This window comes from Arachis duranensis, chromosome 10 (assembly GCF_000817695.3).
Source record: "Arachis duranensis cultivar V14167 chromosome 10, aradu.V14167.gnm2.J7QH, whole genome shotgun sequence".
Taxonomy (NCBI): domain Eukaryota; kingdom Viridiplantae; phylum Streptophyta; class Magnoliopsida; order Fabales; family Fabaceae; genus Arachis; species Arachis duranensis.
In genome coordinates this window covers 105753564-105766434 of record NC_029781.3, presented here as the reverse complement: position 1 = coordinate 105766434, position 12871 = coordinate 105753564, and the positions used below count along the sequence as shown (strand labels likewise).

Below are 12871 nucleotides of genomic sequence, written 5' to 3'. Positions count from 1 at the left end.
CAGTTAATTTCATGCGAAATTGATAATTGAGAGATGTTAGATAACAATTTACTATTTAGTCAAACTTGTCAAATTATTTAACGACTCTCGACTATCAACTTCACATGAAGTTAACTATACCTAAATTTCTATCACATATATAATATATGACATAATGCAATAACATCGTTTGATCATATAGCTAACACACACATAACAGATTCGACTTTGTTGTTGTTGTAACTGCTTATGAATGGCTAATATATATCAAATCAGAAACTCTTTAGAGCTAGCAGAGTTTAACAATTTTGACCAGTATTTGGTAGCATAAACATCAAATTGTCATTAACAAATAAATTTTATTAATTCACGTGTATAAATTTTGGCAAATGTTAATATAGGTACAAAATGTATTGACTCGTCTATATAAATTCTGGTAAATATACGTATAAATTATTTGTTTCTTGTGTGCAAACCCCTATAAATATAAGTACAAATTATTGTTGGCCAAATATTGAAATAATAATAATAATAATAATAATAATAATAAGAGTTTGTAGCAAGATTTTTAACTAGATTGTAATAGGCTATGGATTCTTCCACGATGCCACATGTGACAAGATGAGAAAATCATGAAATTGAATGAATATCCACCACTCATGAAAAATTTGCATTAGGCAGCCAATATAAATCTAGAAAAGAATAATATTCTAGATTTTGAGTATATCCCAAGATTCCTATTCCTATTATTCCTATTCCGATTCCTATTCCTATTCCTATTCATTCCCTTATATAAACCATACCATTTGCATTCCAACCTTCATTTCAAAACAGAAAACAAAGCTCTCAACAAATAAGAGAAAACTCTTAACTTCTTAAGTGATTTGCCAAAAAAAAAAAAATGTCTGCAATGGTAGAAGCATGGATGTGGGAGTTAACCAAGCTTAGAGAGAAAGTAGTGGCACCCAATAATAAAGCTAAAGAAGAGAAAGCAATGAAAAGGGAATCTCAAAAGGAGATGGTGGCTGTTCAGAGAGAGGTATCAACCATGTCAGAGGAAACTGTGTCTTTGCTTATGGATAGATTTGTTCCTTGCTGATTATTAATTGCTAAACATGTCTTGTTCATTCTATCTATATGTATATGCCATAGACTAAGAAAATTGTAACGAAAATTCTGTTATTATGGAAACTACTATGTTTATATAACTCCTACTCCAATATCTGAATTATGATTTTTCACCCTTAAATCTTGATGAAAGTTCTCTGGTATTCACTTTTAGATTCTCAGATAGAGAACAACATTATTCGTATATTATAGAAACTATAACGTCATTGATTTAATTAGTTGCTCTTACTTTATTGGATAATCCAATTACAATCACCAAGCAAGAAACTGAAAAACTATTCGTGTAGTTTTCAGTAATTGGCATTTTTTCCTTCCAAAGTTTGTAATTAGTAACTGAAAATTTTCATCCCAGCCATATCCCTAAAAGGATGTTGGTGATAATTGAAGTTAATTAATAAGATTATCAAAAAAGGTGGAAATTTCTATACATGGTAAGGGATCATGTTTTACACTGAAAACTTTTTTTTTTCTATTTTTCATTTTAAAGAACTAATAAAATATAATAAAAGATTTGTTATTAAGCTATGCAAAACATAAAAGTTTTAAGTTAAGTTATTTTCATCTTAATTCATAGTTTAAGTTTGCATTCACTGAAATATTAGAGAACTTGCTGTTCAGACAACACACTTATGCATGCACAAGTGGACATTAACCAAAAAATGAATCTACATTATTATTGACGTCTGTTTTTAAGACTAAATTTTTAAATTGGCCCCTCATATTCACAACTTTTACTATTTTAGTTTCTCAAATTTAAAATTATCTATACTGGTCTCGAGATTTATTTTTGGATACCATATTGGTTTTTAGACCCTTTCTACTATTGAATCAAGCAAATTAAGTGCTGAATCGGTTCTGATTTGTTATACTATACACATAACTAAATAACGTCGTTTTATTTTGGCACTTGAACATGGTAAAAACTAGAAGAGGAAGAAGAGTTTGTATGATGTGTAAATCATTATATCTTCATTCATTCTCCAAAATGACTTCGTTTTTGTCTTGTTTAAGATCTAAAACTAAAAGACACTATTTAATCATGTATTTAGCTTAGCAAGTCTGAGCTACTGAACTAGTTCAGCATTCCATTCGTTGACTCAAATTGAAGAGGACCAGAAATTAATATGGTTCCTAGAGTTGAATCTCGAGGACTAGTATAGTAAATTTTGAATCCAAAAGACTAAAATGGTAAAAATCGTGAATCTGAGGAACTACTGTAGGAATTTAGTCCTGCTTTTAATTAGACAATTAATTTTGAATACAGATCAGAAGAGAAGGAAAAAAAAGCAAGAAAATGTACAAAGTGAATTTAAGGATTATAAGCATAATATGAAAGAAAATGTACAAAGTGATGATTATAGATCCGCCGTTTTTTGTCTTTCAAATTTCAATACCCCTATCTTGTTATATATTTTTCTTTCATTTTAGTATCCATGCTTTTTAGCTTGGAAGTTTAGATATTTCAAGAGGTCAATGTTAAAGTGTTTTTCTAGCCTGGATATTTTGTCAGTCGTCCTAGAAAATATCAGGTTTGGCATAGGAATATACATGGATATTTAATGTTTTTCATTCATTACTAAATGGCTACCATAACTATCATGAAGACAAGGACTAAATTGGCTTGTTTGTAGGTATCATTATCATAATTAATTATTAATTAATTAATTAACAATTAATAATGGAAACTATCTCAATGGATATTTTGCAAACATGCTAACCTTAGTAAAATAAAAATAAAAAATAAAAAAACAACAATAACAAAAAAAGAAATTATGTATCTTCAATAGTAGTTCATCTTAAAAATTTGATTTGAACCGCTGAGCTCAAAAAAATTATTTAGATAATATTATGTAATTAAAAAATATCAAAAAGTTATAACTTTTTACTAATATTAATTAATATTTTATTATTATATTATTAAAATTTAAGATTAAAATTTAAAATTGAGAGTTTAAAATTTAGATTTAAGATCTAAGATTCAACTAATCCTGTAATTTTTAGATATTATATATAAAAGTATGTTTAATGATTAAGTATTGGTCTAAAATTATAAATTTTATTGGTGATACAATTTCAGGTTATAAAATTGGCTATTTATTTTACCATCCGCCTCTAGAACTTTGCCCTAATTATATACAGTAGAAAAAGTCGTGGATTGATCTATGGAAGTTGAACTTACCTCACAAAATTCTCTCTATGGCCAGCTTCCGGTGCTTGCTCAGATTCATCACCCCATCCCATCTATATCGCCAATATTCCCCTGCTGTCATAAAGCAACAGAAACAGTCACTCATTGTTTGATCGATTGCTCTAAAATTAAAGAAATATGGTCTCAGAGTTATCTTCGTGACTGTCTTTCTCTTCAGAATTCTAACGACTTTTAGACATGGTGGACTGCATTAACAGAGATGCTTAACTCGTTGAAGAATGCTGACCGTAATCCTCAATTGCTTGCCATCATTTGCTGGAACTAATGGAAAGCTCGCAACCAGTTAATTTTTGAAGGTTCTATTTCAATGCCGTCTGCCATTCTAGTAAGTTCTGTCAAGTTGTTCCATGAGGCAAACTCTTAGTTTCATTCAATTTGATTTATCATTCTTTCTTCTTTAGGATTTTTTTTCGTTTTTCGACCATGCACCGTTGGATACCTTCAGTGTATTGTTTTAGAAAATCTTCACCATTTATTATACTGTTTTACTCTTAGACATCTTTATATTTTATTTTTCAATAATTAATGAAATATAACCTATTATCTTTGGGAAAAAAATTGTACCAAAAGAGTTAAATGATAAAAAGAAAAACAAAACAAATTTTCTATCATCCATTTCCGGTTTAATTTCAGCATCAGAATCTCGTATCAATTATCAAATAATGATAATGTGGTCTCTACGCCATCTCTCTAGCTAGAAGGAATGAACAAAAATGACAGCAAAGTATAAATTGGACAAATTCAGCAATGCCTTCATAATAATGTAATATATTAACAACCGAGTTACAATCTTCAAAATAATCATGTTTTGATGTGATTCATTTGAAGATATACAACTTGCATGACCATGCTTTTTAGAAGATCGACTTGTTTCCTTTAATTTTTTCTCTTTTTGGTTGGGAGAAGAGTTGCTTTCTTCTTAAGAGAAAGTGAGAAAGTGAAGAAGTCCAAAAGAAAAAATAAAAGATAGAGAGAAAAACTCTATATTTATGTAAAAAATACATGAATATTATCAAAATCTTTTTAGTTATACGTGCTTTCTCTAATCTCCAAATCGTTTGTGATTCACGCATTACATATAACATAAACTTTCTATGACCTTTGCTCAACGTAAACCTTTTGCTGCAATCTAAATCTTCTTCTTCTTTTTCTTCTTCTCTGATTACATTATAGGCTTCGCCGTTTTCCTCTACTCGCGTTTTCTTTCTTGTTCTTCTTCTTCTTCTCTACTCGCGTTCTTCGTTTTGGATCTCGATTGACTTCAACCTAATTAGCTTCGTCGTTCTTCTTCTTTTTCGTTTTCATCTTCGATCAGGATTTTTGAATTGAAATAATGAATTATTCAACTTCAAATCAGTTGAATGAGGTTATTATGTTGAGACAGCTAGGAAATGATTGCTGCATGCTATCACAATAATCTTAAACATTGAACAAAGTAAAAGGAAGCCACCGAACCAAATAACATTCATCTGGTGAATCAAAATCACAAAGGCCACCGAACTGAACAATGTTCATGTGGTGAATAAATGGTGATCAACTTTCAATCAACAAGAATAGTATTTCTCCTCCTCCTTCTTTTTTCAAATTCACACACGTAGGTTCTTCTTCTTCTTCTTCTTCTTTCGTTATAATCATCACCAACAATACCAACATTTTGCTCGGTTAAGTGGAGTTGTTCATTTTGACTAACTTGATTGTTAATGTGTTAAGTTGAGTCCTTGTGCATGCAGAAATATTTTTCTTACTGATTGAATGCTTATTACGTTTATTCAGCACATGATTGGTGTTCGGTTCAGTGGTGTTGACCATTTCGGTTCACCTAATTATACTCAGTGAACAAAACATAATCCATTATATGAAATTAAATTTAAAACACCTCTATCTACAATTTAGATATTATTAATTCAATTCAAATTCAAAACACCTGCATCCATTCAATTCAATTCAGTTCAATTTAACAATTGCATTCCATTCAATTCAATTGAAAAAATAACCCATTAGCAAAATGTTGGTATTGTTGGTGATGACGATAACGAAAGACGAGAAGAAGAAGAAGAAAAGGAGGATGAGGATAAGTAGAAGAAGAATTGTGTGCGTAAAGAAGAAGGAAGAAGGAGGAGGAGGAGGTATACGTAAAGAAGATAAAGCACGTATTTTCACTCGTCATTAATGCACGTGACTCTATTTGGATTTGGGGCAAGTTGGTTACATAATTACATAGATGTGTAGCGCGCTCCAAAGATAAAATAGCATGTGTTTTATTTTTATTATTATTTTTTTTTGTCATGAGCATATGTGTTTTTAGCATGGTTTTGAAAACCGGACCGGACCGGCCGGTTCAACCGGAAAAACCGGGAACCGATTAGTTAACCGGTCCGGATAAGCTCAAAAACCGGCCAGTAAAAAACCGGAAAAAAACCGGTCAAACCGGCCGGTTAACTGGTAAACCGGTCGAACCGGCCGGTTTTTTAACGGTTTTTTAACGATTTTTTATTAAATTAATATATTTAAAATTATTTTTAGGTTTTTTAATAATTTTTTAATATTTAATTAAACCGATTGAACCTATTTAATTAAACCGGTTGAACTCCGGTTGAACTCCGGTCGAACCATTGAACCATTGAACCAGTAACCTCACCGGTTCATTGACCGGTCCGGTTCTCGCAACCTTGGTTTTTAGTCATGGAAAAAAGGATTATGGGCTTAAATAAGAGTTCCTTTCTAGATGTTGCGTGAAAAGTTATGGGCCTATGTAACCCAATTCCTCAGTCCAATATACAGGATATTGCAAAAATTCAAATATTTTTAACGATTGTTGCCCTCTTTATTAATTAAATAAATTTTAGTTTTTATTTATCATATTTAATAATTTATATCAATAATTTAAAATTAAAATTTATTAAAGTTTAAAATTTATTATTAGAGGAATGATATATATATACCTTTATGTAAACTTTTTTTTATACCTTTTATTTTTTATATTAAGAGTTATTAATAAGAAACGAGGAGATAAAAGATGATCTTTTATATTGTAAATGGAAGATAAAAAAAATATAAAAGTATATACAAATATCATTTTTCTCTTATTATTGGTATATTTATTTTGTATTTCGTTAGTGCCTTGTCTGGATATTCTATGCCTTTCAAATTCAAGAAATGAGCTACAGAGCTACACAAGATTAATCATATATTAAAAAGCTGTAGATGATAATGTATATAATATAACACAACCAACCTTATAAATTACATCAAACAAATTAGTCTACGTGCACGCCAAAATCAACCACCAGTATAAAATACATATTGAAATATAAATACATATTAAAAATAAATTAAATCACATATACAAAAATATATTGATAGCTGATTTTAGTGTACAAATAACATTTTTGAACGACTAATAGCATTCACAACCATGGTACATACTACATAGCCAGAGTTGACGTTTCCTCAAACGCAATATTTAAGGTATTTATCTCTTCAATACATACATAAAGCTTTCTTTTGTCAGCAATTAAAACAAAGAATGTCGTTTTGCTTTCTTAGCTTTTCCGTTTTTGGCACCTAGCTTTGTTGAGTAGTTGTCCAATGTCGAAGAATATGCATATATGAATGTATGTAATATTATCTCTCAGTATATCAGGCTATAAATAATCCCTTCCTTTGGGGGCAGATGCATGAAGTATGTAACTTTCTATGCGTCTCAATCAATTAATGGAACCTGGAATTACCATAACACCCTCCTCTTCAATAATGGACCATATACTAATAACAAAACCATTTGTACACCATGCAATCTTAAGCCCTTCTTCAACAAGGAGATCCAAGAATGTTATTCCAAATTTCCAATAATTAGTTTGGCTCAATTGTAGGTTCACACTTGTAAAAATATGTTTGACGTATCATTAAAGATAATATATAATATGTTGATTACTTTAATTTGAGAGAAATTTTAATTATCTTTTCATGGCTCCACAAAATTCAAAAGATAAGATTATAGACAAAAGTAGGCAAAATTTTAGACAACACTTTGAAGGTTTGTTATAGTTTTGTTTTCCTATGGTATCTTTTAATTCAGTAGGGTAAAGATTGGAATTGTGATTAAAGGGACAAATAAACTTGAGGAGTGTTAGAGAACAGTAATTTTTATGATTTGTAGTCATTAATAATAATTTTAATGGTGTAAAATTGGTGTAAAATTTTATCCAATAATTTACTTTTCTCTTGCTGATTACATGCTGTCCCTAAATTTTTCCAATAAACTTTGTATGCTAAATTGCTAATATACTTAGTTACTGCACCAAGTAATTAAAAACATGATAGAATTCATTCATAAATTACGTGTTAATTTTGATTTAATGAAACGATAATAATCTTTCTTTATCCTGTTATTGTTATTATTAATAACACTAATTCTTGCGGGGGCCGCCGTGACTTCCAGCGGCGAATGAAGCGGCGGCACGTTATCCAAGACGCGCCAGACCTTGACGGAGTTGTCCAAGCTCCCAGTGTACACCATCCACCCATAACTTTCCTCTTCTTCTTCAACTTGTATAGCTGCAATGCACTTAACTGGTCCACTGTGACCGTTAAGAACCGAAAGCATCGCGTGTTTCCCACTCTCCTCGTCTCTCTTCCACACGCAAACGCTCTTATCGGCGGAGCCACTCACCACAAGGTTCCCCGCCACCGCCACGCAGAGAACCGCAAGCTTGTGCCCTCTCAGCACTCCCTCCTGACAGAATCCATGCTTTTTATTGTTACACCTTCTCATTCCCCAGAACCTCACCACTCCGTCGGAAGATCCGCCGTAAAGCACCATGGACCACCGGTTCACCGCGAGTGCCGTGACGGCACTCTCATGATCCAACAAAACCTCTTCTAGAACGTGCATGGTGATCCCTTTCTTCCCTTGGTATTCCCTTCGCCACATCTTCACCGTGCCGTCTGCAGATCCGGTGAAAACATAGCACCCGAACGCCGCAACGACTGCATTGACGGCGTCGGAGTGTGCTTCAATGGATTCCAAGAATCTGGAATCGGAAATGCTCCATACCTTGACGGTTTTGTCCCAGGAGGCGGAGTACAAGAGGCCTTGGTCCTCGTCGAGGCTTAGACTCGAAACGGCGTCGTAGTGCCTCCCCTTGCTCTTCGGCATCACGGAGCTCTTCACGTACTCTCTTAAAGTCGGTAAGCTCCCTATGCGCCTGTTTTAGAGTTAGTTATAAACAAACTAACTAACAAAAATACTTCAACAATATTAATCATCATGCATGAACTCATACTCAAACAATTAAGTTTATAGGAAGTTGATAGTTGAAAATTATTAGATAATAATTTAGTCAAATTTATTTTTACTTTATTTTTACCTGTGGTTGGTTGGGTTGGTACGGGACACCTTCCATATTCTAATCTTTCCGTCTTGGTGACCGGTGAATATTATTTTGCCGGAAATAATTATAGACTTAACTAAACCGCTTCTTGATTTGAAGCCGGTAAAGTCCTTCAAATCTTTCCAAACCCTAATGTTCTTGCTATCGGAGCCGGTGTACAGCAAGTCCCCAGCCACCGCCAGCGAGTATATATGCCCTTCTTCCCTTACCAGCGACCCGACCAGCCCGTTTCGCACCGTCATCAAGTTCTGTTTCAGATGCTTTGGTGGCGTAGATGGCAGAAGCCATGGCGATTTGTTGTAGGGAGAGGTGTTACCTTGGTAGTTCAATGGTGACGTCATGTATGGAGAACCGACGGTGGAACTGGTGGCGCCTGAGGCGCTACTCTGCCGCTGACTCCAGTAGTCTGAATCCTCGCTTTGGAGGTCGTGGTCGTGGTCGACTTGAGGTGATGACGGCAGATCGGAGTGCAATAAGACTCCAAGCTTTGGCCGGTGTAACGTTGAGCTTGGATCAACAAACATGGTAGAGACTTTCGTGTTTGATTGTAGTTTTTAAAAAATTTAAGAATTAAATCAAGATTTTATTAATAATTAAAAAAATTGAAGAAGAGGAAGAGGGAGAAGAAAAGGATGAGATTTGTTTCAGAGAATGGAGAGGTGAGATTGGATTACGAGGTTATATAAATAAAAGGAAGAGAAATGCATGAATGTTGAATAGAAGAGTAATAGTGATTGGGGACACGTGGCGGTGCCACATAATGTGTGGTGTATTGTAAGTCCGGTATGAAGAGGTAATGCTTGGTTAGTTAGTGGTTACATACAGAGTTTTTGTTTCTCTCCGGGATAATCACAATTTCTTTGTATACGTCTTTTCAAAATTAAATTTAGCTTCACTTTTAACAAATTGTTTGGGAATTTGTAATTACACACTTAAAATAGTCTTTTTTGTAACAAAAAGAAACAAAGTATATCTGTTTGATTACAGCGAACATCGCTTTTTCTTTGTTTTTTTTTTTTAGGGAAAGTACGATAAAAATAATATGCAAAATGGAAATTTATGAAGTATTAAAGATATAACAATTAGTGCTATTTTTTCTCATCAACTAAAATTTTTGGGATAAATAATACCATGACATGATATTAGAGTGCTAGATCCAAAATGTCAAAAATTTGATATTTACTGAATACTAAAATTAGGATATTCATTTTATAACTCAATACTCATTGTATACATTATATAAATAGTCTATTGTCTATCTAGTAAGATTTTTTTTTTACAAAAAAGAAAAACTCCGTTATTTAAATTTAATGAGTACTAATAACAAAACCAACTCCTTAACTACTTCATTTTAAGTAGTTATATTTATGTATTATATATATACATTCTCTTATTAATTTTATTTTCTTTTCTCACAAATTAAAGTATTGAAAATGTCGACTCTCCAGATCCATTCAATATGATGTATTAACAAATACGTGAGCATAACATTTGAAGAAAACATAACTCTTGTATTGTCAAAAGATAGATTGCGTTTGCCGGAAAAGAAAGCATATGGACCATGCAAAGCACATCATAGATTACATTATTTTAGTATTGAGGTAAGCAATCGTAGATATTAAAAGCTCTTTGTACCAAACATTTCACCAACATTTTGACTTTAGTAGCTGCGTTAGGGCTTCACTTATCTCACCGGATTCTTGCAGGTGTCCTTCCAATTCTATCCCACATTCCCACCATATATATAAATTAAGCTCATTTTTTTAGATATAAAAAGTATGTGTGTTGTGCATTATTGTGAAAAATGTGGATACTAGACATGAATGTGAAAACAATTTTTTCTGAAACAGCAATAAAAAAATTGAACTGATTTTTTTATAAAAAAAATTAAGTTACAGTCTGATTAGTGTGGAAGATAACATTTAAATTTTAGTGAAGATAATCAAATCCTCCAATTTGTATTTAAAAAATTAAACGGTCTAATTTTTATTCCTAACACCATATCATAAAACACCTGTACACTTCATATCTGTAAAACACTTTATATCTGTATTCTACAGTATTCTTCCTCTTACATCTAAATTAAAAAGTGTATAAATTATGCCTACTTTCATTAAGTATCTATATATAAACAAAAAATATTTTAGTTACGTAAACTAAATCAAGACTTATAACTATAATGGACTCTTATATATTAAAATAAACTTAGTTGTTATAATATATAATTATTGTACCGAGTTCTTAGATGAGATGGATAGTGTAGCGTAAAGGTATTTATTTATATATGAAAATGCCATGCATATATATTGTCGAGGACTGATGATGATGATCATCATTATTGAAGATGCCTTTGTTATATATTGAAGTGTTTAAAGGCATCTTTATTTTTAATAACTTAAAATGGCAAAATCTATATACTAAATTGGTCTTCAGGGAAAAAAAAAAGTTAAACTTACTAGAAAAGTAATTAAAATGTCAAGAATAACATGATGCTGACATTAATTAGAGACGTATTAACCAACAAATGCCAGTTGTTACTCATAGTTTACTGCCAAATAATAAACATTTCATCAAGCAATATTAAAAGTGATAAAAGGTCACGTAGCTATAGTAGTATGCATGATTCTTAAAATCAAACCATATATTGTTAAAATGACAAAAAATAATAAGAGTAAACGCTTCTCACATATGCTAGGTCAAAATCACAGCAAAGAGGATCATAAGAATTAAGATGGTGTTAATTACAAGGATGACACTCATCAGAAATTAATTTTACGTAAAATTGATAATTAAAAGACGTTAAATAGTAAATACAACTTTATATGTTTAAAAATTTAAAAACTATAGATATAAAATTTATATTAACTGAAGATTAATTAATAAAAGATTTGTATACCTAAAAGTTAAAATTATTGTAAAAATTTAGGTATAGTTGACTTTAAATAAAGTTAATATCTAAGAATTGTTAGATAATTTAACTAAATTTTCATCTAACAATTCTCAATTATTAATTTCACGTAAAATCGACTAATCGACTGCACCTGAATTTTTACCTAAAATGATGGGTATCTAAACCATATTGACTAAATATAAGCGAACTCTTATCAATTTCTTAGATTTACCAATTCCGAAACAGAACTAGTGGTGAGATGTATATTCTTGTCAATTACCTTTTACATTTCTCAAAATGCATTAAAAATATTAGGTTTATATGGGAAATATATGTGATTGCCGTCGCTTCTTTACGAAGCCAATCTTAGAAGTTAATGATAGGGTTAAGAATATGGTGTTGAGAATGGAGTTGAATTAGTCAATTCAACTAGATTAATTAAAGACTGATCATTTGACCAGTTCGATTCAAACAAATAATTTATAAAAAAATTTCTCAATTTAACAGCTTATATTATTCTTCATTGGTCATTCCAACAAGCTATTTTGTCTGTCCCCATTTATACAAATTCCCAATGTAACAACTCATTTGAAAGTAGGTCCAAATTAAAATATTGATTGTTGCAATTATACTATACTAAAACTTTTTTTATTTATTGTTAGTGCCATGCATGCATATATACATTTGGTTGAGCCTAAACTTTTAATTTCTTGCTTTAATTTGTCACTTTTTATTAAGTGGAAATAAAATTAATAAACAACATACAAATAATATCGCTAAGTTATTGGCTTAATATATATCATTGATTAATTTTTTTCGGTGTTTAAATTATGAGAGTTACTTAGATAAAGACGTATAAAATATTATTTTTTTAAAAATATTTTTTAATAATTAAAATTTAATATATATAATCAATTAAATTGTATTATTTTTGTCAAAATTAAGTTAGACAAATTAATTTGACAAAAAAATAATAAATCAAATCTTGAACTTATCTAAATTAATATTATTTTTTTATAAAAAATAATTACAATTCCTTTATTATAAAAAATAACTAAAATATTCTTATTATATATATTAATTTTGAGAAATCTAAATTTTAGCCATTTACTTCTTGACGTCATAGAATTAAGATTTAGAGTTTTCAAAATTTATATATATAGAATAAGGATATTTTAGTTATTTTCTATAAAAAAGAGTATTATAGTCATTTTTCAAAAATTGATTCACCATCTTTTCAATCAAATTAATTTGTCTATAACTTAATTTGAT

At 30.8% G+C, this 12871-nt stretch overlaps 1 protein-coding gene across 1 annotated transcript; it reads right to left on the bottom strand.

The window, feature by feature from the left end:
- Positions 1-7641: 7641 nt before the first annotated feature.
- On the bottom strand, positions 7642-9345 carry LOC107471741 (protein JINGUBANG-like). Its single transcript, XM_016091233.3, has 2 exons — positions 8686-9345; positions 7642-8523 (listed from the first exon to the last, which is right to left on the bottom strand). Exons 1-2 carry the CDS (start codon positions 9231-9233, stop codon positions 7647-7649), a joined length of 1425 nt encoding a protein of 474 aa, XP_015946719.1. The 5' UTR covers positions 9234-9345; the 3' UTR covers positions 7642-7646.
- Between the last annotated feature and the right edge of the window lie 3526 nt (positions 9346-12871).

What these genes read in the sequence shown, in the direction of transcription:
- LOC107471741 (XM_016091233.3), bottom strand. Translation starts at nt 9,233, where the DNA reads ATGTTTGTTGATCCAAGCTCAACGTTACACCGGCCAAAGCTTGGAGTC. An exon ending in ACCAACCCAACCAACCACAG is followed by an intron (nt 8,524 to 8,685) that starts GTAAAAATAAAG and finishes ACTCTAAAACAG; the next exon opens with GCGCATAGGGAGCTTACCGA.